Source organism: Nothoprocta perdicaria, unplaced genomic scaffold (assembly GCF_003342845.1).
Source record: "Nothoprocta perdicaria isolate Ctin4 unplaced genomic scaffold, notPer1 scaffold_46, whole genome shotgun sequence".
In the NCBI taxonomy this organism is placed as follows: domain Eukaryota; kingdom Metazoa; phylum Chordata; class Aves; order Tinamiformes; family Tinamidae; genus Nothoprocta; species Nothoprocta perdicaria.
This window is the reverse complement of record NW_020455710.1, coordinates 1,427,774-1,454,847: the sequence shown is the minus strand read 5'-3', so window position 1 is coordinate 1,454,847 and position 27,074 is coordinate 1,427,774. Positions and strand designations below refer to the sequence as shown.

The 27,074-nt window shown below is 39.2% G+C and overlaps 1 protein-coding gene across 1 annotated transcript in view; it reads right to left on the bottom strand.

The window, feature by feature from the left end:
* Positions 1-645: 645 nt before the first annotated feature.
* CA10 (carbonic anhydrase 10) overlaps positions 646-27,074 on the bottom strand; it is a 147,783-nt gene continuing 121,354 nt past the window's right edge. The window contains exons 6-10 of the mRNA XM_026046751.1: positions 10,093-10,188; positions 8,989-9,061; positions 3,968-4,122; positions 2,050-2,224; positions 646-1,428 (exon numbers count right to left, since the gene is read on the bottom strand). Coding sequence (XP_025902536.1) covers positions 1,406-1,428; positions 2,050-2,224; positions 3,968-4,122; positions 8,989-9,061; positions 10,093-10,188 — 522 coding nt within the window. The 3' untranslated portion in view covers positions 646-1,405. The remainder of the gene's footprint in view (positions 1,429-2,049; positions 2,225-3,967; positions 4,123-8,988; positions 9,062-10,092; positions 10,189-27,074) is intronic.

The following is a 27,074-nucleotide window of genomic DNA, read 5'->3' as shown; positions in this document are numbered from 1 at the left end:
CTCTTTTTCAGTGTGGTAAGAGCAGACTATAAGGTTGGTCTTTTCTGTGAACCTCAGAATCTTCTCTATGGTGCTGTGTTACAAAGTGCGTGTTAGGACCTGGTTAGTGTGAGGGTTAGTGTGAGTGCCCTGGGACAGGGCAGCGCACAAGTCACAATTCCTTGGTAGACAAGAAGGTCAGGCAGGCACTACGTGAACTTGTTAAACACATTTATTGAGTTCTTGACAGTAACCAAACACAGTGAATGACTATTATAAACAAGAAAAAAAGGCATTCGCTTTTACTTGGTCAGCTCCTGCTTTATCTGTAAAGAAAATATATCCCTTTCCACCACCAATCTTTATGAGGTTGAATTTGCTTATCCTGGTAATGGATTCAACAGGGAAAATGGCAATTTTAAACTGAGATATGTTTCAATTGCATTCTGCTTTTGAAAACTAATTCTTATTAAGGATAAGCCATAAAGTGGAATTCAAGTTTTGCTACAGTTAGCTTTGTTAACTGTATTCCCAATTGCCATTGGGTTGCCTAAATTGGCTGCAAACAATTAAATGAAGAAGAGAAAAAAAAAAAAAAAAAAAAAGAAAAAAAAACACAAATAGTGCAGCCACAAGTACTACAGGCTTGTTATTTCAGTAAAAAAAAAAAAAACCAAAGCAAGTTTACTAAATTAATTTGTTAAACACATTTATTGAGTTGTTAGTAGTAACCAACACAACGTATGACCTGTTGTAAAACAAGAAACAGAAAATGGATCAGTTCTGATCTTGGCGAATCCTACTACAGATATGTGACAAAGAGGGAAATATTTCAATTTCCTTGATATTCTGCAGTGATATATTTACAATACTTATCTCTCAAAGTCTGTCCCTTTCTTTTAATTAAATGAACAGAAGGATCATAACCTAGAAATAAGTATCCTCTACAGTCATCTTGTTCTGTCTTGTCAGTATCCATTAATGATAGTGAAATAATGAGAGCTTTCCAAGGATTACTTGGCACACAGAACACAACTCCACTTTGATGCTGTACCGAGCCACCTTTTTTTTTTCTTTTTTTTTTTTTAACTTGGGATGGGGAAAGAGGAAGAATTTCATATGTACAAAGGCTGAAAAGTCTTTCTTTGTGAAGCTAAATTAGTTCAGGAAAACTGTATCAAAATTGTAATCACTTTTACTGTAATACTGTCTTTTTACCTTTTAATTTTTTTAATTTTTTTTATTACCACCGACCATATGAATGAATTTTTAGTTGAGTTTCCATCATGGCAGCTCATTTCTTACAGCATGTTGGCGCATGCTGTCGTGAACCCAAAGAGAGCATGAGATTGGTGCGTTTGGGATAATGTCGATTCACAGTAGTTGCATTCCACTGAGGTCAGGAGTTCTGCCTGCTCCGTCCCACCTACTTGAGGAGCCATTCATTTACTGCAAGGAAAGAGAAATGAAATGAAAATAATAAATTCCAAATACGAACCTATCTAGATTTAGCATTACATTTAGCAGATTTTTGCTGTTCATTTGCAAGCCCTCAGCTGTGGCGATGTAGGACTTTGCCCCTTGTATTGCTTCATTTGTTTAATGTCTCCTGTGTGATCCCCAAGTTTCCAGTTGAGCAAAAAATTTGGGTGCAAGTTTGGGTGTTGCACCTCCAAACTAAAATGTGTTCTCTTGTTTCTGAACAGCTATCAGCAAAACTAGCTTATACCCCCTTTTCTTTCAAAGTTTGATAACACAGAGGAAGATGCACTTTGCAAGGTAAAAAAAACCTGTAAAATGAGGCTCAACTAAAAAGTTGAGACCTGTTCTGCCTGCTGTATAGAAAGGATTTATAAAAACATCCTAGACTTTTTTTTTTCCCCTTTGTCGTATGCTTCAGGGCAAACTTTCTCATCTATTTCAAATATGCAAAGCTTGTCTTAAACCATCAGTCTCACAGATCAGGAGTTTCATTTATTTTTATTTATGTATTTTGTCATACACTTGGGCTTTTCAGCAAAAAGAGCTCCGAGTAAGCATAGAAATGATTATGCAGGAGGAAGAACGTACCTCTATACTGTAGTTTCTGTGCTCTATTGTTTGGGCAATCTTTTCCCTGTAAACTAAAGTTGATATTAGTTCGGATACATCGATTGTTGAGAGGCTGGACTGGTCTGAAATTGTCGCTCATGCTCAGAAATATCTGTGATGGCTGATTCTGGCTTAGCAGTCGTAAAGAATGCATCTATACAAAATACAAAACAAGGATTTTTAATGCTGGTGTTTTCTGTAAGTAAACAACATACAAACCTACTTAACGGACTGCTTAATGAGTGAAAATTAAAAGGAGTTTGAATGATTTGGAGTTGGAGGTGGATTGAAAGAGATCCCTTAACTAAAGGTAAAACCATTCATTTTGTGGTCCTCTGCTTCTAAGCAAAACAATAACTACTTTTGAATGGAGTAAATATTCACATATAATCTGAACATTCACATATAATCTGAACATAAGAGGCTGTAAATTAGTGTTGTCCTCTAACTTTTAAGTGAAATCATGTTTAAAATGAGAAATCCAGTAGCCGAGTTGTGTGAACTGAAGATCTTTAACAGCTTCCAGGGAAAGCTTGAGCTGTGCATTAGTTTTTCAGTGTGAGTACACATATAATTAGTAAGTATTCCGTGAAATCAATTTGCAACTCTAACAGTGGAGGATGTAACTAACCAGTAAAGCGTGACAAAGAGTAAGTATCATGAGATTATGCCCCGTAGGTACTAGCACAGGCTAGAGAAATGCTCTAATCCTTGTTTTGTACATTAATGTAACAAAAAATGTTTCTTGTAGGAAATGTTTGAGTTGCTTGTGTGGAGAGTTTGGCATGTATGGCTTGATCCCTTCTTGCTCAGTTGTGTCATTCTCCTAAATTATTCTGCCCATTTAGAAAAGCAGCAAAGGGCATTCTGTGCATCTTGGCAGAATTGTACAGAATATCAAAAAGATAAATATCTCTCAGGCTTTCTGAAGGCATCTTATTTACAATGTTAATATGGTTTTAAGATCCCGGTGTAATATTAGGGCTTGTTTTCTAATTCCTCATTGCATTTTTCAGGCCAGATTGCATGCTTGGGAGGGGCAGATGGTGTTTCCAGCATTCCTTGGGGATCCTAGTACATAAGAGAAAGGGGTTAGATGTGCTCACAGCTCTGCAGACACCTCACTAATGGAAGTTCCAGGGAGCAGTGCAGCTGATGTTAAATGTGTGGCTTCCTCAAGCTAGACACTAGGTTGAAAATGAGTCACACAGAAATGTAAACTTTATGACTTTTCCAGTGGTGTGTTTCCTCAACAGCATAATTTGGTCTGTAGGATGAATCCTGTTCTCTTTTGCATAATGTATCCTTTTCTTTATAATAGGAAGACTCAGTGTATCAATCTTGTCTTTTGACTTTTCTGAAGATATTTGCAATATTTCTTATTCCATGCCTGAAAACATTGGCTAGGCTTTTCCAACACACTCCGTAGACTGGATTTCTGTCAACATGAAAATGCAACTAGCATGTACCTAAACAGGCATAGCAGTCACAGTTTGCCTATCCATTTCTAACCTAAAAACAGTCCTAGATACTCTTTTGAACCTCAATTCCCTTTGTACAGCACTGCTAGAATCCCCACACGTTCGTTCATTGAATTGGAGAATGAGTTTGGAAGAGATGCTTGGAGATCAGTTGGTCCAAAACCTCACTCCAAGTGGGGTCAGCTTCAGTGCATGTGTATGTGTGTAATGTAGATACCTAGATTGCTCTAAATAGTATTTATTTTTTTTACTCTCCAAAATATTCTGGAGGACTTTAACAAGCTGTAGAAGTTGCAAGCAGAGGTCCCTACAGAAAAGGGTATAATTGAATTTCATATGTGAAGCTACAAAAATGCACATTCAAAATATTTGTCTTTTGTATATACTGGACCTAGTAAATCTTTTTTTATTTTTACCTGCATCCTTGTTATGTAGACAGGCTTGTTCATTATTATCCAACTTGCTGTTTCGTAGCAGGGTGGAATTGTCATCGACCCATCATATGTAATGAAACTAGAGGTCTCTGGATAAAGTTCCTCAATATTAAGCCCCTGTAGTAAGTATGCATCATCTGGAGAATAAAGCAGAAAAGCAATCTAGAGAAAGCAGTGCTTTCACAAATCTTTATTCTAAAAGATTCTCGGTGCCAGCTTTATACAGTTATACAGTATAATGTGCACACATTTCTGAATGCTCCAGAATTTTGGACATGAGCAAATAACATGAAATCAGTGATCTTGCTTGCCGTAAATTCTACTTTTAGATGCCTATGCACAACTTCTGTGGGGGTTCTGCCCAAGTATTCACAGTGAAAGGCTGCATCTCATTTAAGAGACGGAGCTAAAGGCTGCTTGAAGATACTGATTTAGATGCAGCAGAATTTGGTGAATACCGACTTCCTGTATTTTGGTATGGGTAATAATTTTTGCTCAGCAAAGCCTTGGGAAGGCTAAAAGTGTTAAAACTTAATTGCCATTCTACCACAGGAGAAAGTTAAGGTCAATGCATGATAATAAAGCTGCTCAGTGAAGCCTGCTGTCCTTTCATGTGCACAGTGGGGGTGGATGCAGTGCATGTGCACTCAGAATGCTGAAGTCAGGGTGAAAAAGTGTGTTGGGAAGCATTTTAGTAGGGTCCTGGCTTTTACTGTAAGCCTCTGGGAATTAATGAGATATCCCTCTGCAACAGAACTCAGCCTATGAACATGTACCAAGATATAATGAGTTATGGATGTATCTTTTAGAAGACATCAAAGTTCTAAGTTCAAAGAAGTCGCCAGCCTTTTCTATGCTGTGTGCATTGTTCATGGCTAATGCTGGCCTTGTGGATTTTTGATGATGCCACTAAAGCTGCAACTCAGTTGGAATTCCTTAATAGGAAATATTCAGGAATAAACACACCAAACTATACTACTGATGTGCATCTTGGAGACATGTGAGCTGGTTAGGAGTTGTAATGCTGTGAAATCTGTCTGTAAGCTTTCACAAAATCACAGAATGGTTGAGGTTGGAAGGGACCTCTAAAGATTATCCAGTCCAACCCCCCTGCTCAAGCATGGACCCCCGGAGCAGGTGGCACAGGGTGGCATCCAGGCAGATTTGGAAGACCTCCAGAGAAGGAGATTGCACAGCCTCCCTGGTCAGCCTGTCCCAGGGCTCTGTCACCCTCACAGTGAGGAAGCTCTTACTTCGAGGTGGAACTTCCTATGTTTCAATTTATGTTGATTGTACTTTGTCCTATAACTGGCCACCATTGACAAGAGTTTGGTCCCTTCCTTTCTACATTCTCCCCTCAGGTATTTGATTTGTTTGCAGAGCCTGAGACAAAGTCTGTTTCTAAACCAAAAAAGTCCAGGTGAAAGTGCAAAGCCATTGCTGTAGTGTTACAGAGCACAAATGCTCTTAAATTTTAACAGCTAGAGATAACTAAACATGCCTGTTTGCATTTGGAGAGTGTTTATGAAGAGATAGTGAATTGGGCTGTCAAAATCCATGCGCTGTAATTAATGGGAAGGTAACTGGAGGAAAGTATCATCATTTCAGCGTATCTCAAGAAAAGGCAAGAGAAGGGCGAATGGAATAATGAAATAAGAGTTTTGCCAAGTGAAGGCAGGATCTCTTCATGCTTGTGTTAGGGTCATATTCAGGTAGGGAGTCGCACATTGCCCATAGGAATGGCCTAAGAAAAGGGCATCGAATAAATGTTGGGTTGTCAGCAGCTTTTCCCCATGAGCAGCTGTACATTTTTCCTTCCCTCAAGTCTTGATAAGATTTCCTGGTCTAGATCTGTTTAAAAACACAAACAAACAAAAGCTGGTACATTTGCACCAGTAATATACTGCAACACTTCAATGTCTTTATTGGTGCTTTTTATTGCACATATATAGTTCAAAATGGTCAAAACCACTCGTGTGTATGTGCATGCACTTCTGCATCTCTAGTCAGTACTAAACTCCCTTTATTAAATCTCTGCAGACTCTACTGGATTCCGAGCATCGCTCGTGTCTGCAGCCCATGCTCTGTTTATCTCGATCAGTTCCTGCCTTGCGGTGATTTCTGAACTTATGAACCCTACTCTATACAAATTACATTTCATTAGCTCTCTCATTCATTTACATAAAGGCCTTGTCTCTGACAATTTTCTTAACAAATGATAGAAATCGTGTTCTTTTATCCCTAGATTTATAACAGCTTTGTGGGGTCTACTTTTATAGCAGATTTTACATGTGTTCTCTTTAAAACAAGAGTGTTTATAAGGAATATATTATTTATTGAATGAAGGAGGCCCTATTACATTTTGAAGTTCATAGCAGCATAATGCGAAGGGGGAAAACCTGGGCAGAAGACAGAGTAGGGAACGTAGAGATCCTCAGCCTTCAAATCCTGACTCAGTTTCTCCTTGTCTGTCTTTTACTGCTTGTGACAGGAGTTAGAAGAGTTCAAGTCCTCAGCATGGGCTGGAGCATAAAATGAGTGCTCTGAGAAAGTGTGTTTTGTTTCTAGGAACCTGACACTTTAAACTTCTTTTTTCAGAATAATCTTTGAAAATACCCTATTCATTTGTACATTACGTATAAAAAGGCTAAAGCTTGAGAGGATGCCGAATTTTACCTAACTTTGGCCTATCTGAATGCGTGGCATTTATTCGATGAGGAATGGCAAGCACAAATTTTCTGTATGGGATTTGGGACATTTCAAATGCCACTTCTTTCCGGGGTTAGGCAAACACTTGGACCTCAATTGAGGCCAGCCTGAAAGCTAATGGAGCGCATCTGTTGTGAAAGAAAATGAATTTATTTCATAACTTGTCCTTCTGAAAGAAGGACAGTTCTTCCTTAGACAATACTTCCATCTTCTTTAGAGATATTCATGTAACTTCTGGCTGGGCTCTGTTTAAAAGATCCCTTTTTTTCTACCCCAGTGGATTGTTTTTGTTCCAGTAACAGGATAAAGTAAGCATTGAAAGGATTCTTAAGCATTTCTTGGGATCTGCTTGACCTCAATTTAACCATTAATATTCAATAGGAGATACCTGCCTCTCACTGCATTTTGTCCTTGGAAATTTCATGCCACCCTATAGGTAGTTGTCCTTCAACACTATTGCCCAGTATTTTATCTGTGTTAGTGACAGTCCTCACTCTAAACCCATCCTTTGCTTATCCTTCACCCTGTTCTCCAGCCGGGCGTGCTGGGACCAGCTGCTTTGCCGGGACCATGCTGAGTCTTGGCTGCAGAAGCCCATCCCTGCCACAGAAGCCACAGAACTCCAGCTGCTAAGGGAGGAATAGAAATCCTTGCGACACAATAAGTAAAATTAGTTTTCAGCTATGATGCTGTAATCCATCATGCAAGACAACCACAAAATTACTTTCGATAACATTTTCACATTCCCAATTTGCACTAAAAAATTCCCAGTCAATACTTGTTACTACAGTAAGTAACTACTGTGCTGCACAATATTGTGTGCATTGTATATACCGACAGTTTCATTTTAACATATACCCTAGTTGGTGACAATAATGGTTTAAAATTAAAACACTTCCAGTAATCATTGATTTTTGAAACCCATGCTAGGTGCTCATCTCAGTACTGGATTTCAATTAGTATAACCAAATTCAGTGTGAGTGGAGTTGCAAAACTCAAAAGCAGAGCTATCATTGAAAGACTGTATGATGCAGGCAACTCTAGGGTGAAGGAACATGCTGTGTTAAACTTTCCCAAGGCCCTGCACAAAGGAAGTACTGTATATTGGGAATGCTCTGCCTTGTCAAACTGTGCTCTTTGTAACACACATGGTGGCCGGGCAGGTGCCGGGCTGTACAGGGGTGTGGGTGCCCGCTGGGGTTACGTGTACGATGGTTACATGTTTGCTCACACAGCGGGGGGAAGATGCTGCCTATTCCCTCCAGCAGCGTTTCCATAACCATGACCTCTCTGCTCTGAGCAACCACAAGTTGCCCAGTCTTTGCTCTGTGGGGCAACTTATGAGACCTGAGAGGCCAAGCAGTGCCAGGAGAGCTGAGACACATGAAATGAGTGTAATACAGGCAGGGCAAAAGGCGGAGGCCCTGGGAAGAAACTGGACTAGATTCATTAGGGAAATTTCTGAAAAATGTTAAACTCTATTTACAGAATAACAAATATGGGTGGAATTTTAAGATATTTTCCTTAACTTTTCAGGTTGCATTGTACTTCAAAAGTTAAATTTTTGTATTGTTATTATTTTAGCAACTTAATGGCTGTTTGGAATTCAAGTGAATAGGTAACAAAGGGAATATTTTTTCATGAGAAGTTTAATTTGATCCATTCAGATCTATGTGTTTTTCATGACTTTCTCTAAATTACCCTAATTTTAGCTGACATTTAAGCTGCAGTTTTCCACTTACTCAATTTGCTAAATGGAATTTTGACCATTAGCAGTTAAAAACATTCCAAATGGGGGTAGAGCAAACATATGTGCTATATTAACGACCTGTTCATATAATTTCTGTTATATGCAACGATAGTTGAATAGACATATCATATTTTTGTGTGAGGAAATGGTTAATATTAAATACATAATTGCATGGTAGATCAAGTAATGATGTAGCATCGTCAGGTACTTTGGTATGATATACATGCTGCTCCACATGGAACTCAAGTTGCTGACACTGACCACTTCTCCTGAGTATTCTGTATGAGTACAGCCTATGTATTTGTTAAATACAATTTCATTAATTTTTGTTTGGTGAAATGTGAAATAGGCTTTGAACTTCAAAGTTTATTACACGAACTGATGCCCTTACTAGATTTTTCAAATCCCTAAATCTATTGTGCAGAGTTACCAGCAGTGCAAACTTTAATTTTTGCCCATTATAATATATTTCTTCTTTGACTAAATCTGTTATTTGATATTAAAGCATACAGCTATTAGCCACAGTAAATGAAAGCAAACTTACTTTTATAAGTTATTCTTGTTATGGTGTCCCTGTTAAGCATACGATTTAGAAATGGATTTGATGATTCAGATACCTACAGAAGAGAAAATGTTCATTGTCAAAATAATCACACAAACATTCACTTTCTGGAAGATGTTTCTCTTACATGTGTATATACACATATGTGTGTATGTGCATATGGCTAATATAATAGTGTAGGGTTTTTACAAATAGTATTCTAGTCTTTTTATGTTTGCTAAGAAATACATTTTCAGTGGTGGAGTTCCTTCTAGCACGTTGTTTAGCTTGCAAATATATCTTCTCTTTAATTTGCATACAGGAATTAAATGGCTAGATTTAAAAAAAAAATGGAATTTTCAGCCTACATTAAGACAGGCATACTTGGGAGGGTTAAGAGGAAAAAGCGACAAACAGACCTAGGCAGCATTTTTTGTGTGGAGTGATATATACATTATCACCATATATTATTGCACAGCAATAAAAAAACCTTCTTTACTAAGGATAAAAGTATGGGAAGGGTAACAAAGCACTGGAGCTGGTGGCATCTCTGGACACGATCCTGGGCAGAGGGCTCCGGGTGACCCTGTTTGAGTGGGGGGCTGGACCCGCTCACCCCCAGAGGTCCCTTCCACTTCCATGAATTGCAGCCAGGTTGTTGATCATAATGCAGTACATACCAAATGAAAGCGATGGCCTGAATACCTCTGTGAAATATTAGATCTGTTCAAAAGGTAATTTTGATATCTGATCTTCCAAAATGCTCCATGAAATACATATTTTAATGCTGAGGTTGATGTTTTGACAGGATTTTTTAAGAACTGGGATTAAAGAGCACTAAAGGGAAATAAAAGATACTAAATATGTAAGCTGTGGTGATGAAAGCGATTTACTTCAGGTTAAAGTGCTTTGGAAATGTTCCTTCTGTTAACACTGGAAATGCTTTGGAGCAGGGAATCGGGGTCAGTCCCCAGGATCAGGTGGTCTCTAGAGTCCAGCTTGGAGCCTCTAGGCACTCTGATGCTGTAACAAGCAGTCTAGAATTGCAGTTCATTGGAAAGTAAGTCCATCCAATATGTTAGATATTGATGAATGTTAATTACTTACTTTCATAAATATGGAAACTACCACCAAACCATTAGGACTCTTTGCAGCTTCTGTGACATTTGTGTAGAGCTCATGGTTATAGTGGATTAGCTGAACCTAGAAGGCAGGGAAAAGAAACATTAAAAGTAAACAGTGGTAAATCAGACCGTACCCTGTTTACAAATACTGTACACTCCGAGTGCTTTGTGTTAGGATCCCAACCATGCTTAGGATATTTTGTAACAGTGCAATTTTTCAGCGTTTCTGCAGTCTGCAGAATGATTTTATTAATTTCAATTACCATCTGGCTCCAACTGGCACAGCACCAGTGTGTCGTCTTCTAAACTGCCACTAAGTGAATTTACCCACATCAAGTTATGAATTGCACTGCAGGGGGTTGACTCAGTTACTTATTGCAGTGGCCCTTGTCATGGACACTAAGTAATCCCTACTCTCCAGCCTCAAATCAAGCACAGAAGAGTCAAGGGTTTGAGGTATTTGAAGAAACATGTTTTCTGAACCCTATAGACCAGGTAGCCTAAGTATTAAACTCAAACAGTTGAAGAAGTAAAGAAACAAAAGAAAAAGAACAAAGAGTTATAATGGCATACAAGTAATTGCATTTTCCTAACTGAATTTACTGGAATTTATTGTGAGCTAATCACAGTGGTGTATTATGATAAGTACTGAGTGTCATGTAGGAATACAATAATAAAGGTTAAATTATATCTAGGACTAAGTCACTGTCACTGCTGCAAAACCAGAGAAAATGGAGCTTGTCAAGGGTAGCTCATGATAGGATAGACGAATGCGTCTCCTCAGAACATGAGCTTGTCAGGCTCAGAGAAACATTTTGCATGGGTATTTTATATAGTTTGAGGACACTAGGCTTGCTAATTCAAATTTTAAGCTTTGTAGGTAAATCTGTTTAGCTAGAAACTTATACCAGCAGGTAGAAAAGAATCATAAGGAGCATTTACATCTTAATATCTGGATTTTAGATTATATTAGCAGAAAAACTGCACTATGGTTTGACATGGAATTTTTGATGTATTTTTGGATTGCAGTAAAAGAAGCAGGTGCCTATCTTCCACGTACCAGCATGAATCTAAAGTGAGTATACTGAAATCAGTGGATTCATACAGTGCTAACAAGACCAGTGTTAATTTGATTTTTATTTTTCAGTATGTATCAGTATGATAGGCATGATGAGAGATGTAACAACGCAAATTGTACATAACCTGCACTGTCATTACCTGTCTGTCACAATTTGATATTTGAGGCTTTATTAATCAGAAAGGGATCTTACAGGCTTTCCAAATGTAAAACTGAAAGTTTCCCTATTCTCTGTCCTTTCCTAGACTCCCAAACCCCTCCGTGATGGCATTTTGTGTGTGCTGTGGTAAGATTAGATCCTCTTCCAGATGCAGCTTTACTATTTACAACTAAGATTCAAAGGAATGCAAGGGTCAAAATTGCTGCTATAATGTGTTCATTTCAGTCATTTTCTCCTCTCTGGATTGGGAGCTATGGGTTGACCTTTTTACAGTTCACACAGTAGATGTTTTTTAAGGCAAGCAAACAAACCAAACTGGAACGAAAAAGTAAAAATGTCAGAGTAGACAGTGAAGTCATCTCCTGCACTCTGACAGCCCTAACACGGGGCCTTTGCTAAAGGTCTTGTAAGAATTAATGAGAGCCTTTACTGTACAGCACGGGGAGGCTGTGGGCTCATTAGTCGTTGGTTTGTGATACCACTGAACTTTGAGAGCGTCCTGTTTCCTGGGACTTGGCACTCAGTGAAATTTTTAAACTCAGTAACATTTTTTGTACTTATACCTGCATTTTTATGTATATATTTTATGTATGCATTCAGTCTATGAGGTAAATTAGCTTGTGAATTAGCAAGAAAATAAGGAATAATACCTGCTTTTGACTAGATTCCTTCTATACAAAGTCACAGAATAGCAATGAATGAGGTTAATTTAGCTGATACAACAAGCCAAAATAAAAGTGCAGGACTAGGCAAGATGTATAAGCTAAAAGCAAGGACCAAATTCTCCCTTATTTTCTAAGTGTGAGTTGAGGACAACCTCTCTAAGCCTTGAGCTAATATCAGACTCTTTATTTTTATTGATAGGACTTAAAGAAATAAGACTCCTAAATTATGTATGACCCCAAAATAGGATGGCTGCAGACAAGAGTGTGGTGGGCTCTGCATTGAGCAGTGTCGTCTCTCTGGCAGAGTCCTCTCTTGATGTCCTCTATAGACACTGAGTCTGCAAAATTCACACCCACACTGCAGGGTATCAATAGCGGTTTGTGACAATGACTAAACAACCTTGAACTGATCAGAAATCAGAATAGTTATTTCCTTTGCTAATCCATAAATGATCTCTCGAACCTATACTATATTGGCATGATAGTGATGCTTCCAGCTTGAGGCCCTTGGTGCTCTTCAGCAGCCCATTGAAGTGAGTTCACTTTCCAATGCCCTGCCCCTGCAGGCTTGCCTTCCTCCCTCTCTTCCTCACCCTCACACCTGTGCTGGGGTGTGAGCCATTCTGGAGAGGATGGCTGAGAAATCTGCTCTCACTGCAGTTTGAGAAGATCCTCCTGCCTCAAGGTATGGGACTGTAAAAGCGCCCAGTGCCGAATGAACTTCTGAAAACTGTCGCCGTTTTCTGTCTTACAGTTACAATCCCTCTAATCTCTGGCCGCCTTTCTTTGGAGCTTCTGAAATGCTTGTAATCCTGTAACCCATTGTCAGTATTACTGGAGTCTTCCATGAAGGCAACTGAGCTTGCTTATAGGTAAAAAATTCACTTTTTCAAATGATCGCATTGTATTAAAAACTGAGCAAAACAAGAGCAAACTTGCAAAGCTAAAAAATCTCTTCTGGGTCTGGCTTGTGTTCCATGACTTAAAAACAATATAGAATCTTGCTATAGCTATTGATTTTCTTGGGAAGATTCTCCCTTTAAGCTTAATTTGCCACAAAGCAACTGAGAGCCCTTGTTTTCCTCCACCAATAAAAATTCTATTTTTTTGGTGAGAAGAAGAGAATTAAGATTAATTACTCTCATTTGAGCCGATGAAAATCCAGAATGGGCCCTTGCTTCATCACTCAATAAAGTACATTGGAGCAGGAGCAGACGCAGCACTTTTTGGACACCATACTGGCAGCGTTGGTAGGGAGCTGTGCAGCTCCTGTACTCGCTGTACCCCTATTAATGCTGTTTCTCCTGTGCTTGGTTTTTGTTCTTTTTCTTAATCCTTCACTGAGGTGAAACGTGGCCCTTGGGGCAGAGCCAGTGGCAGGAGGTTTTTACGTGTCTAGGTGTCAGATCCTGCCTGTTTGGCCAGGCAGAAGGTGGTAGTTTGCTCTGCTCGTGTACCCCGATGTCAAAAGTGCCAGAGACTCTTTACAGCAATTTTTTAGTGTTTTTTTTTTTTTTTTTTTTAATTAGACAAAACCCTTGGTGCACTGCAGAGTTCTAACCTAGATGCATGGGTAAACCTTGTAGAAATGCTGGATCACTGCAAGATGCTGCAGTGGCAGATTGGAACTCAGAGCAGTTGAATTGTGAAATACCGCCGTGTTTTACCCTGCATGTCCCCTTGCTGTTGCTGGGTGTGGTGAAAAACTCTTTCTTTCACCTGGAAGTGTTAGAAGCAAGTACATAACTATTTGGATTTGTAAATGAGCAGGGACCTAGAGAGGAAGTGAATGGCAGCACGGACCAGCTCATCTGTAGCTGTTATGATCTTATAAGGCTTTGTCGCCTGATAACTGGCTGGGATACCTGACTGAAAGTGAATACAAAGCAAATTTGCAGCACAGCAGGGAGGGAAGCAAATGAAATTTCTCGAAGACAAGTGAAATGCTTGTTTTGATTCTGAGTCCTTGCAAGAAATGACTAAGAACTCATTAAGGAAAAAATTATGTATTTTTGTTTACACAAAATTTAATAAGAACACTGAAAGAAATGTAATTTCTGTCTAGCAGAAGTCCAGTGAGCAAAATAATTCTAATGACTTAAAACATATTAATAACAAGTTTGCATAATCCTATATTAAAATATAGATCTTTTTAAAAGCAATTGTGAAGAGCAGTAGGGTCATATTACCTGAGAATTAATTGTACCATTAATTTTGTGAGTCTGAACAGGTATGACATTAAGGGTCCTCACTTTGTGGACAAAAAGGTATTTTTGCAATGTCTCCTTGATGCTAGGATATCTGCTTAATGTGGATGAAAATTTATTTTAGACTTGTCTTAGTTGCATTTAATGTATTTCCCACATCATGGAAAGGTGTAGCACCATCTGTGGGAACATAAACCCTGGCTTTGCAGAACCAATCCTGCTTTATCCTGTCTCATTAGACCAAGACCCATTGGCTCTCGACAAACATACAGTGACGCAGTAGAGAATTTCCCATCTTTGGCAAGGGACAAAAATTTATGGTATGTTGCTCAATAATAATAAGTTCTCAAGAAAGAAAAGGAGGATATTAAAGTTTTTGTCATTGCTGTTTAGGATTTTGAGATGGATATTAATGTCTGCTTCTGAATTCTTACAGTGATCCATTGATCTGTGTCACAATTTGAATACACAAGTATTCACAGGTAAAATACCTGTGTTTAATGTCTTTACCTCGTTCTCGTGGACACTTCTGGCTTACTTAGGGCACAGCACCTTGCAGTTCAAGTGGGGCACAAACTTAAGCTCTTTGGTTCCATCCTCAGTCCCTTTTTGCTCTCAGGGAGCTTCCACGGGCTCACAGTGGGAGAGCTGAGCGTTCCCGCGTTGGGAAGCGCCCTGCTTGCGCCATTAGGAAGATACAAATTGCAATTCATGGGAATTGTCCTTGCAGAACTAAAACATCTTTTTTTCTCATGCACAACATACTCTACCAAGAAATGTTAATAGCATCCAAGATGGTATTACCCACAAACTTATTAATTAACCCAATCATCTACCTGTCTGTGTTGTTATATGTATAAGCCTACAGCGTTGAGGTATTCTAATATTGTTGGTAAATTGATAAAATAAATTTTACATGACCAGCTTAGACTTCCAGCAATTTAGCATTTTATCAGACTAGTATGGTTTTAAGATTAAAGTCGGTTAAAAACATTAGTTTAGTTTTATACGACAAAGGAGAAATGTCAGAAACATTTATTTTAAGTAATTTTCTCTCTCTGAATCTCTTTAACATTTTTACTATATTAAAAGCCAAGTTCTTCAGGCTGTTGCTGACATGTTTTGAGAATTTTTTTACTGCTTTTGACAGTTAGTGCTTGATTAAAAAGTAATGCCAATAAAATAGTGGTTTAATAGAAAGGTTCATCATGCACATTTATAGGAATATGCCAGCAATTTTCTCATAGAAAGATAAAAAATAATAGAATTCCATTTTGTTTCAAAAATAAGGTTATGAACAAAAGAAAGGAACTCTTTCTCCTACTTCTCTCCTGCTGTATAGAAGCACTCAGAGAAATGCAGTAATGCATTACGCAGTAAAATAGAAATGCAGTCAAGAGGTAACTGTACCTGGTGGTGGAATCTATTTTACTAAAAATAAATATGGACTAGGAATTAGCACTTAACCTGCAGATGGTGCCTAACACTTCATTTGGACCAGCTGGTAAGAGGAACTAACTTTGGACACTTCTCTTTGACCGGTGGTAGCTGGTGAGCTTCATGCAGGGTCCCCTCCAAGCACTTAAGACTGTGTGTTATTTTCAGCACAAATTATGACATTAAAAGAAGTAACATCTGCTGCTTTAGGTATAAAGTAACTATCTCTGGTTGCAGACATACAAATGAAAGGTGAGTCACAGGCTTAGGCTTTCTGAGGCATCTCTGTTAAGATGCTGGAGCTGGATGTTTTGTAGCATTTCAGGAGAGCAGTGACAATCCCGTGTTAAGTAGGACAGCTACTTTGGTTGCTGACTTGGCGTCTTAGATTGATATGGTTACTAAAATATCCTTAGTCCTCCTACTTTCCTCTTCAATATCTTGCTTATATGCAAACACTAGAGAATAAAGAAAAAGACTGTGAATGAAATATAGGACCTTTATAAGTATTGTGAGATTTTAATATATTCTTATTTCTTTTGTAAATCTTACTTTAACACATTTACAAGCAGGAAAAAAGCCATTTCACATAATATTTCAACTTGATGTTTCATTAATCGTCCAGTGGACTGCAGTAGGAAGTAAAATTTTACCAGTTTAAGAGGTCAGATGAGCTGTGGATGCCTCAGAGTTTGCTACTGCGATGCCTCTGATAGAAACTTTTCACCTATGAGCCCACACCAAAAAATTAACTACACTAATGGCATAAATGTAAAAGGCGATGGGTTGCTGCCATCCAAATGCTGCCACAATGGCTGCAAGTGCCACAGTCATTTGCCCTGTCTTGCAGATAGCAGGGGATGTGAGGAAGAAAAAATCCCAGTGGAGTAGCAGGAGCAGAGCTGCCTGTGGGGCCTCAGGAGAGCATGTGGTTCTGAAGCAGCTGCCACTTCCTCTGAACACGGACATTGGGGCTGGCTTGCCAGTCAGCTACTCTTGTCATTCGCTGCTAGCAGATGAGCGAGAGGATGGGTAAACAGAAATAAACGACTGTTCTGTAATTCACTTTATGTGAGGATCAAAATGAAGTCTTCCTCAGCCTCGAATGTTTAACGTTGATTATGCCACAGCTAGGGCAGAATTTCAGTGCAAGCTATAATTTGGCACTCACCTAATCCATCATCTACAAACATTACATCTTAGGAGAGAACGGGGGTAATGTGGGGAAAAAAAGCTCTTAGATGAGCCTATCATCATTCCTGGATTTGTGCAGGATTTTCTGACTAAACACTACACGTAAATTGTTTTCTCATTTTAAGTACAACAGATGCTCAGACACCATGATGATGAATTCAGTATAAACGCTCAATTTGGGAGATTCTGTTACATAACCGTGTTCTGAATTTCTGGGAGAACGCTGTGTTTCTTTAGCAAGCAATCCAGAAAGCAGGGGAAAAAAAAATAAAAAAGAACAAAAGTGAAGCCATGATGCACTATGTTTCAGTTGTTTATTGTGTTAGCCTGTGACAATGCGCCAGCAGGACACTTGTGCAAGGTCACCAAACCACGTGAGAGATGCCGCAGCACTTGAAACCTCTCTAACAATATGTGAAACCACTACAGCTGCCCTTCTACCTTGCCAAAATACCATCTGTAGCTACATTCCTGTTCAGAGGGTGAGCACGATGACAAGAACACAGAAGTACTGCAGATCTGTGGATAAAGGGATGAGTAAGAAGGACAGCTAGTGGAATTTAAAGTGGTGAATACCTAGTTGTTCAACTCTCTACCTCTTAGTTAAGATGGTCAAGCTTAGGATACCCGGGGTTTGCTAACAACCAAAGAAAACAGAAGGCAATATTCTTGGCAGTTTTGTCTGCTGCTCTTGAAGCTAGAGGTTTATTATTAAATTAAGAACAACACTTTCCAGTGGCAGAAATAAAGCATATTTTATATGCTTTTAAGCATATATACTTAAAATGCCAATGAGGCATGCCAATGAAAGCATAGAAGGACCCTGCAGATGCACTGTAAATGCTTATCAGTGTTAACCTCAATAGCATCTAGGGTTTGTGCAACTTCGTCCAGCCTCTTTGGGCAGCATGTCCTGGACACTCACCTGAATCCTGACCCAGACAGCAAAAGTACCTGCAGGCCTCGAGATCTTTCAGAATGACTGATTGCTTTTCTTTCAAGAATCTGCTTATTCCTTAGAAACTGGGTTGCAAACCTATAACTTCTGAAATCTTGCTTCAATTCCTTCTCTGGCATTAGACAAATTTCTGCTACCATTTCTGCCCAGCTTACCATCTCTAAAATGGGAATAGCTGCATTCCTCCAGGAGAAACATTGTGAGATGCTCAGATGTTACACTAATAGGGTCAGAGAAAGCAGGTAGATAATGAATGTAATATTATAAAGTTCAATTTGTCTTATTGATCCATGACAATTTGTAGCACATCACCTGTAAGAGATTTTTTAAAAGATACTGAGAGCATAAATAGCCTTGGCAGGAGATTGTGGGACACTTGGATTTTCATCACCTTAAACAGTGATAAAAGGGAAACAGTTAAAGCCTGATAAAAGAGAAGAAAAATTTGAAGTGAATGTAATTGGCAGTGATCTTAGCATTAAATCTTTGAATGTAAATTGAGGACTCGAATACAGAAAAGTTTGAGGAAGCTCAGCTTGATTCAAAATAGCCAAAAGCTTTTCTGGAATGAATGCCTTATTAAATTATTGAAGTTCCTTTAGGATATTAATCTTGTGGCAGGTGAGATATTACAGAGTCAAATTTTTAGAAATCATTTGAAGAAATTTCATATCAGGGTTTCCTGTTTAAAGGTGCAGAGTCAAAGATTGAGAGGAGAGAGACGACACAGAACTGTCCTGCAGGCAGGAATTAAGCTGTTCTTTAAGAATTTCTTGGAAGCTTCTTTTAATGCTAAGGGAAGTATAACTGCCTTTTGTCATTTGTGTAAATTGAACATGAGACAGTTTTACATTTGTAGTATAAAGGTAAGTTTGAAGTTGAGAAATAAATGAGCACAATCCAAAATAAGAAAACATGAATTATCTAAGAATATGAAAGAAGACAGCTTAAGGCAGACAACTCTAATATAATATTTAGTTGCTAAATCAATTGAGCAGTATTATATTCCCTAGGCAAGATAACTGACACTTAGAAGTTATATTTTAAGCCAGTTATCTTCCTTAAAGTAAGCCTTTTAGCTCTGTCTGTAGATTTGGTGAAAGAAAGGTAGACGTTAGCACACATTCCTCAACAAATACAGTTCAGCACAAATTAAAGGGGCATGAAATTACACAGAGCAGCATTTGCTTATCCTAAGGACACGGATCCTGAGGATAAGGAGGAGGACAAGGTTCTCCCGGGTGCCTTGGAAAAGGCACTGGAAGTTGCCCCGTGGGAAGAGCAGTTCAGTAGGGTCACACAGCAGCAGATTCGTCCCCTGTACAGAGAGAGGGAGAAGATGAGCACGGAGGCTGTCCTGGTAGCCTTAATTATACTGCAGGCACTTGAAGTTCAAGATGTAAGAGTGTTTTTGCGTTAAGGGCGTTTCCTGCAAATTGCTGCTTTATATCATCACTCAGAACTTTCCTGTCTACAGCCACTACAAATATACCTGTCTCTGCAGGCAGCAGGAGAGCCTTTCCTCTCCCATTTGCTTTGGAAGGTGCACAAAAGTCAGCTTTTTGCTAACTCTTTGGTACTTGTTTCTTCTCAGGCCAATTAACCACCAGTGGCTTCAGCTTCACAGTTTATCTTGCATACATAGGAGCAAAGAAATAAGAAACCATATGTAAATAGCACAGAAATGTTGGGTAATAAAGCTGAGAGTTAGCCTTTGTGAATGCCCTAAAACTACTTTTATTTACAAGTTTTTATATTTAGGAAGTGAAGGTCAATGAAAGATAATGAAAAGCGCTTGCCTCCGCAGCAGCAATGTGCTACCTGCCCTGTTCCCACTTGCCAGCTGCTTAAGGAATGATAACAAGATGTGAAGACAGGCAGGAGGGCACAGAATAAAAGTCTGTTATGCAGATGGTCACTTCAGGAAAGGGTAAATAGCAGTTCAGCCGGGAATAATGTCCAAGGGCTGAATGAACATGCAGATAATAAACTATAACTGCTCCCTCTAAGGGCCACCTGAAAGGAGCCCTTCCTAGGGGCTTTTGAGGCCAGGGGAATGGGGTTCCTGAGCAAAGCCTCATGTGGGGATCCCCTGTGGCTCTTCCCGTGGTATAATCTCTTTGTTGTATTATTTATTTACAATCTTTTAACGAGTAATTCAACTCTTGATGGAAGAGGGTGAGTGCAGAAAGCTCTGCAGACCTGCAGCACAGAACTTGCTTTTCCTTAACACATAGATGAGTACTGCGGAGCTTTAGCACTCAATATGTGCTGTGTGGTGCCGAAGACGGTAAAATAAAGTAGGGAAGCAGTAAAGTCACGCTTGCTATTTGTATCAGCAGGCTTTCTGCACTAGAGACAGGCAACAGAAGTCAAAGCTTGTTTCCCCTTAGAAAACCTAGTCTTGATTACTTTGCAGGATATTTCATGTAGCTGAAATCCTGAAAATAATGGCATGGAAATGCCTGAAAGGCTAGATCCATATTTTCCGTAATGAAAGAAGAACAGGACATGTGCTGTGCTACAAATGCTGAACTGAAGAAGTCTCCAGTCTGCAGCTTACTTGGATAGTTTTCTAGGGTGTCACTTCTGTAGGGCCATAATGTCTGAATGGGAGGCACCGGGAGCTGCAGCAGTGCAAAGACTTTCACCTTGCCCAAACAGAGCCCCATTGCCATTGGAGACACAGCCCGTCAGCAGTAAGGAGGAGAGCCAAGAGCGGGATTGTCCCTCTAGCGTCCCCAAAGGCAGCCACCTTCACCTGTCAAAGCACATCAGGGAGGATGATGGTTTTAAAGAGTGATCTTGGGTTCTACTTTCCCAGCATAATTAGGAAGCAGCGTGTTCCCAATCTGACTGTAATGCTTGGCTGAGGCTGAGTGCTGCAGTTAGCTGCAAATTTATGCCAATTCCGTAAAACCCTGTTTGCACAAATGTTTGCAAATACTGGGGTTCTGCAACTGGAATGATGCTGTTCTTTTTTAGATATGCAAGAAAAGATTATTTAATACAAGCAATATCTTTTGTGAATTGTTATTTCCCCATTATATAGTTCTTTGCAAATAGTTGTTCGGTTATTTGATCAGCTTTGGTTAGTTTCTTGTGTTAGTTACAACACTGCCTGTCACCTCTTCCTTCATTTAATTTCTTTAATTTCTTTGCTAAGCACTTCAGTGCCTAGTACAGTACTTGCACATGAGAAGAGAACCTTTCAGTGCAAAGATGAAATGGAGCTGAAAATTGCAGCAGATAAAAGTCCGGCTCTTTGCAGTGTGGTGTTAAGAAGTCTTCAACGTCTGTAGCCACCTAATTGAAGATGATGATGACTCCCTATATTCTGTACTTCGTCAAGCTCACACCATTAAGCGTGTATTTGGTTTCATTATAGTGCAGTAAACAATTTGTTGGTAAGATGTGCTGGTTTATAATGGTTGTAGGTACAGTTGCATTATGCTTTAAATGTCTTTAGATTCTGAGTTATGGAGCAACAGTTTAATTAGCCCATTATCTTGCTAAAGCATCCAGTTATTTGTCGGTGATGCAAAGCCCTCAGAACTTGAATGGGATGAACTGCAGTATAAGCGTAGCTATTATTCCTGCATTGACACTTTAACAATATCAATTTGCTATGCTGTTGTGAGGGAAGGATTCCATATAAAATTATGGCCGTGGGAACTGCATATTGCTAAAATGAGGCCTAGCAAAAGATTGATTTCTGATTTTACTAAGTGCAGTACACATGCAAAATATAAGTTTGGCTTTCTATTTAGTATGAATATATGAGATTAAGTTTTACTATATAAAAAATGATGTTACTGTTACTTTAGCCTTCACAAAGATCCTCATTGCAAGTTTAAAGGGAGAGACACGTAAATAGAACTGCCGTTGAGTTGTGAGTCTAGCTTAAAGTCCAAACTCTGTCTTCTGTGTGCCCTGATGTCCTCAAGAAGTTCTTGAATTCTATTAAAAATTGGTATTTTCTCAGCAAACGGTATGAAGAGTTTTTTTCCTGGGGGAAAAGTTTTAATAATTAAAATTATTCGATACTGAAGAACAGGAGACTATTTGATCTTTTGATCTAGTTCAGAGACTGATACTTTCCAGAAAAAAAAAAACAAAAAAAGAAAAAAAGCAATCTCTCTAATAAAACATTTTGTGCAGAAGTGAGAGTCATGTAGAAGAATTTCACCTCAGAAGAAAAGAGGGCAACTCAATGGGGAAATAGGATTGCTCAAAATAATTGTGAGTTTGAACACCGGGCTTGAGATTTTTAGGACTTTCCTAGCCAGAATGTGTAAAACTCTCAGGCTGAGATGTAAACATGCCTTTGTTACTGCCTCATGACATCACGTATCTTATACCCATTGCATGAAGTTACTCTTAGCTCTTGTGCTCCAGTCCAAATTCCAGTTTGTCTACTTTTCCTGTTGCATTTTCCACTAGAATAGTTATTTTATAAAGTCTCTCTATTTCTGTGCAATACTGAGAATGTCCCCATTCATTTGACAGCCTGAAGTTTTGCCCTAATGACCCTTGCCAGCTCTGGCTGTTGCCGGCAGATGAAAAGCTGAGATCAAAAACGTGCTGGAGGATGAATGTGCTCATCAAGGACCAGATTGCTTTGGGCCACACTCTTTGGCCGACTCTCCTATAACGCAGCCTGTGCCACTTAAATCCGTGATCTCTTCCTTGCCCATATTCAGACCCGTTTATTCCCCTACTTCTACCTGCAGCAAGCCTCTCTCCTGCCCTTTTCTGTCACTTTAAATCTGTCATTTTCCCGATGCTAGCAGCCATCCAGCTGTGCCATTCCTCACTGTGCACTTCCTCGGAAAGCCAAATGGTCCTTAAGCAGCCCCTTGTTCCCTTATGCAGCCACGTTCAGAGGCTCTGAATGTGTCTGCAAACAAAGAGCTGCTGTTCAAGAGGGTCTTTGCTGTGGGGACAGCCAGCACTGCCGCCCCACTGGGTCCATCAGCACAGGCTGTTCTTAGGGACATTTCTAACGACACAGGAAAATAATTTCAGGTGCTTGGGCAGGATGACAGCATCGCACCTCTGCCTTGTACTGCCAAACTGTGTCTTTCTTTCTGTTTTCTAGCTTTGATACCACATAATTAGAGTCACTAAAGGTCAGAAATGCAAAACGATGCCAAGTGTAACATTAGCTTAACTGTGTTTTAAAAATATTGTTCTCTAGATTTTTATTTGTTTTAGGAGGGCAACAGTGTACAACTGAAGTGTATTGGTTGATGTTGCAATTCAGCAGAAGCAATGCTGTGCTTGCAAAAATAACTACTAAATTTTCTTGACTTACTTGATTCCCTTTGATCTCTTTTTGTGGCAGAATAAAGGAAAAAGAGAGATGAGCTGAGAGAGTGGTGAAAGAACCTGGGTGGGCAAGCAGCTTTTCTGTTCCCATTTAGCTGTGGAGCCCACAATGGGCATTGCATGGCCTTTTAACAAGGTTTATTGTGTGTTATCTGTAGCATCAGCATATGTGCTGTGTGTATTTTAAAAAAGGCCAGTGTTGACACAGGAGCTGCCTTTAAGAGAGAACAGAGCTGGGGGAGTGGACACAAGCATCTCATATAGCACTGATACTTCTGATTAATGGTTTGATGTCCTTGTGATCTTGGCTAAAACCTCTAGGGTTTTAGCAAGGAACAATGAAATAAAACCTGTCTTTTTGGCATCTTTCATGCCCTTACTGCACTTTACAAGTGAAGTATTCAATACTCAGTAGCAGAGGGGTATCGGAGCCTAGCAGCAGCCGACAGACGTAGCTCCTGACACGGCTGAAATGGTGACAAGTTATTATGAGGCCCAGATGATCGGCTGTAGCTTGGTCACAGCCCTGTGCAGTTTTATTCACTCAACATACTTACCCTATCCTCACTCGAGTGAATGTCTGATGAGTAAACAATTGCATAATGGAAAAATATAGATTACTTTGATACTAGCTTGCACTGTAATACTTGTTGCTTAGAAAGACCCCTATAAATTACTGTGGTCCCTTATGGCAAGGTTCAATCACAGGTCACTGTTGCAGAGTAGATGAGACTGGATTTCGTTTGAGTGATGTATTGAGTTGCTCTGTTCCCATGACATCTGCAGTGCCCATTTGTACTTTCCAGGAACTCTGCTGAAAAGGTATCTTTGCCCACATAGTTCCATTTATGCTGCAAAACCAAGCTCTAATCTTGCTACAAGCAACACTTCAAAGGCAGCAAAACTCCGAATGAGGATGATGCAGCCATGGCCATCGCGCTGACGAGCACGGAGCAGCCGGCTCTCGGCCAGGCAGGTGTCACCCCTGTCTCACAGCTCCTTGGACACTGGTTCCCTTGTACTTCACCCACTGGCAGGAGCAAATGCAGAAAGGGTCAAACTACCAGCAGCACTAAAAGCAAAAGAGCCTCCAGCAATTGCATAGCACGCTCTACTGCCAGCAAGAGGTTCTTCAAATTGCTTCAGCGTAGGAGGAATCAAGTTTTCCGTGAATCAAAGCTCCTAAGAAAGCTTCTTAAACAATAAATCAAAATATGTTTCCCTAGCCATCTCTTAATATGGGGTCACTCATTCAAAGCAACTCAACACTCATTTGCTGATTTTTTTTATCTCCTTGGGTATAGTTGTAGCTGTCACTGGATTAACCACTCTGAAAAACTTGGCCCCAGAATTGACATCTGAAGGATCACAGCTGGGCACCTACTGCAAAGTCCTACCAGGTTCCAAGGGCTGTGATGTTCGCTCTCAAATCAGAGGCAATAGTTGGATTTGATTAGAGTGTTTGCACAGCCATACATGACTTTTTATTTATGTACACAGTGCCATTGCTGTAAATCAGATTTCTCACACGAATGAGAATTTAAGGGGAAGAAAACTGTTACCATTTTGGTGTGGCCATCAGAATGTGGTTTGTTTACAGAAGCTGTTATGGCTCCACTTTCCAAAGAGACAAATTGGTTGAAATTATATATACAAGTGAAATGTGTTCATATTAAGGATGGATGGCTTTATTTGCTTCATTAGCAGTAATTTGACAGAACACTTCCTTGGTCACAAATCTACTGATTAGAGTCAATCATTCAGAGTTTGAACACAATCAAAATTACTAAATGGCTCAGTAAATCTGAGACTATTTCAAACAAAAGTTACTATATATTTAGAGATATTTTAAAGGTATTTGCTGGATCAGTATTCTGTGAACTTTTGAAATGCCTCTTTGTAAATTATCCTCACTGTTTCATTGACTTCAGTATTGTCAAATCTTACAATCTTACTGCTCTTTAGAAAAAAAATACTTTGAAATTTACTTAGCTTGGTGTATTTATTATACTGCAGATTTCTCTATTTGGTAGCATTTTTATCTCTTTTGCTGTATTTACATGACAAATTTGGAACTTAAGTTTGGAACTTCGGACAGGTTCAGGTAGAGATGAGGAGTTTTCTGGAAAGTGAAACATCGTTCACATGGGGTGGGAAATTCATATAATTGTCCCGTAATACAGTTGGACATGGGGAATCTTCACAGCACAGTGTAGATTGGATTCATCTAGCCCTGGGAATGGATTTTGAGAAATCAGGTAGGCAAAATCTGCCAGACTTAAGAGACGTTGTGTTCTGGTCTGTTGTTGTGACTGCAGTTGACTGAGCCTCTCAGTATCACTCTACCCATTTATAAAATGGGCAGAATAATTACATTACAAAGTAATTGATAGTTAATGAGGAACATATTTATGACCATAAGGCATTTGACCAAAAAAAAAAAAAAAAAACCCACCACATTACAAGGGCTATGATTAGTGTCTGTTGTGAGTAGTTATCAGCGGTTCTGGATATCCATGGAGACCAAGATGTGATCACTTCCAAACACTGGACATATCTGAATTAGGTTTTTGCTTCACGCCCAACTCTAAACAAAACAGCAAATTAAAAGGAGACAGATGGTCCCTTCCAACTCTATATTGCACTTTTATTTTCCTCTTTACAAACATTAAAGGACAGATTTTCAGCTGATAAAATATTACAGCTCAGTAATTTTGCTGGTTTCTGGACAACGGACTTTCCTGAATTTTTATTTTATATTTTAAACAGTGTAGTTTTCCAAATTTAATTGGGGGCATTGCTTTGAGTTATAAGCTGCCACATTTAGACCACAGATTAAGAAATACCATCCAGCAATAAACTAGCAGAATCGATATATATCAAGCTACCCCGAACTTGTTTGTGATCACAAGTAAAATATTGATGAGTTTACAAGATCATTTGAAAGATGGATGGCATCTCAAAACTGATCTTTAATGACAACAAAGAAGTCTCATTCATTTTAAAAGGAAGAATTTGTCTAAAAGTGAGGAATACTATTGTATTTTCTTTTTCCCCTCTTTTTCTCGTTACTTGGTGTTGTCATTTGGTTTTGGAAAACTGAAATTGTTTTGGTTGATAGGTTTTTAAAAATACACTCTTTTAGCTGCATTCCTCATCCTTAGTTGTGCCCAAAGTACTGGAAATGCACGCAGAACGGTGCTGGCTCGTGCACCAAGAGAAGAAGAGCCAGGACATCGTGCATTGTGTTTCCAGCCTCGTACCTAGAACTTCCCTGATACTCTTATTATTGATTAATACCTTAAGCTGATACTGAGGAAATCAGTCTCACAGAGACAGCAAGGAGCAAATGAATGTGAAGTTCACATACACATAAAATGATCACAGTGTATCTAAAACACTCTGTAATGGTCCCAGCAGTAACAAAAACAGTGTGAATTCATGCCCTGGCTTGCAGCTATGGCCACAGTTTCACTCTTTCACTAAGTCCATTAAAGTATATAAAGATAGACCCAAACTAGTTTCCTGAAAACTTACACTTCCATCAAAAGGTTTCCAGATTTCTCTGAAGTATTCTTCTCCAGCATGGAGTATGTCAAATAATCATATATATTTTTTCAAATAGGCCATAGGATGAAGTTTTTTGGAACTTGTGATGCTGGTTTTTTTTTTACCCTACCATTTTTCATTTCATCATTTCTCCTGAATTTCTAAAAGTAAATCCTAAGAGAATGAAACAGAGACATTCATTAGGATCTGGAAGAAGAAGGGTGATTTTTTTTCTAATTAACTGCCCCAGGGAATAGCTCTCCCAGTTAGCGAGGAGCACAGCTCCTGTATTGTGCCTTTGTGGCTCAGGAACAGTGCATAGAGAGGCTCGAAGCTACAAATCAAATAGCGAAAATCCTCTTAACCGAACACACCCTTGGGCTTCA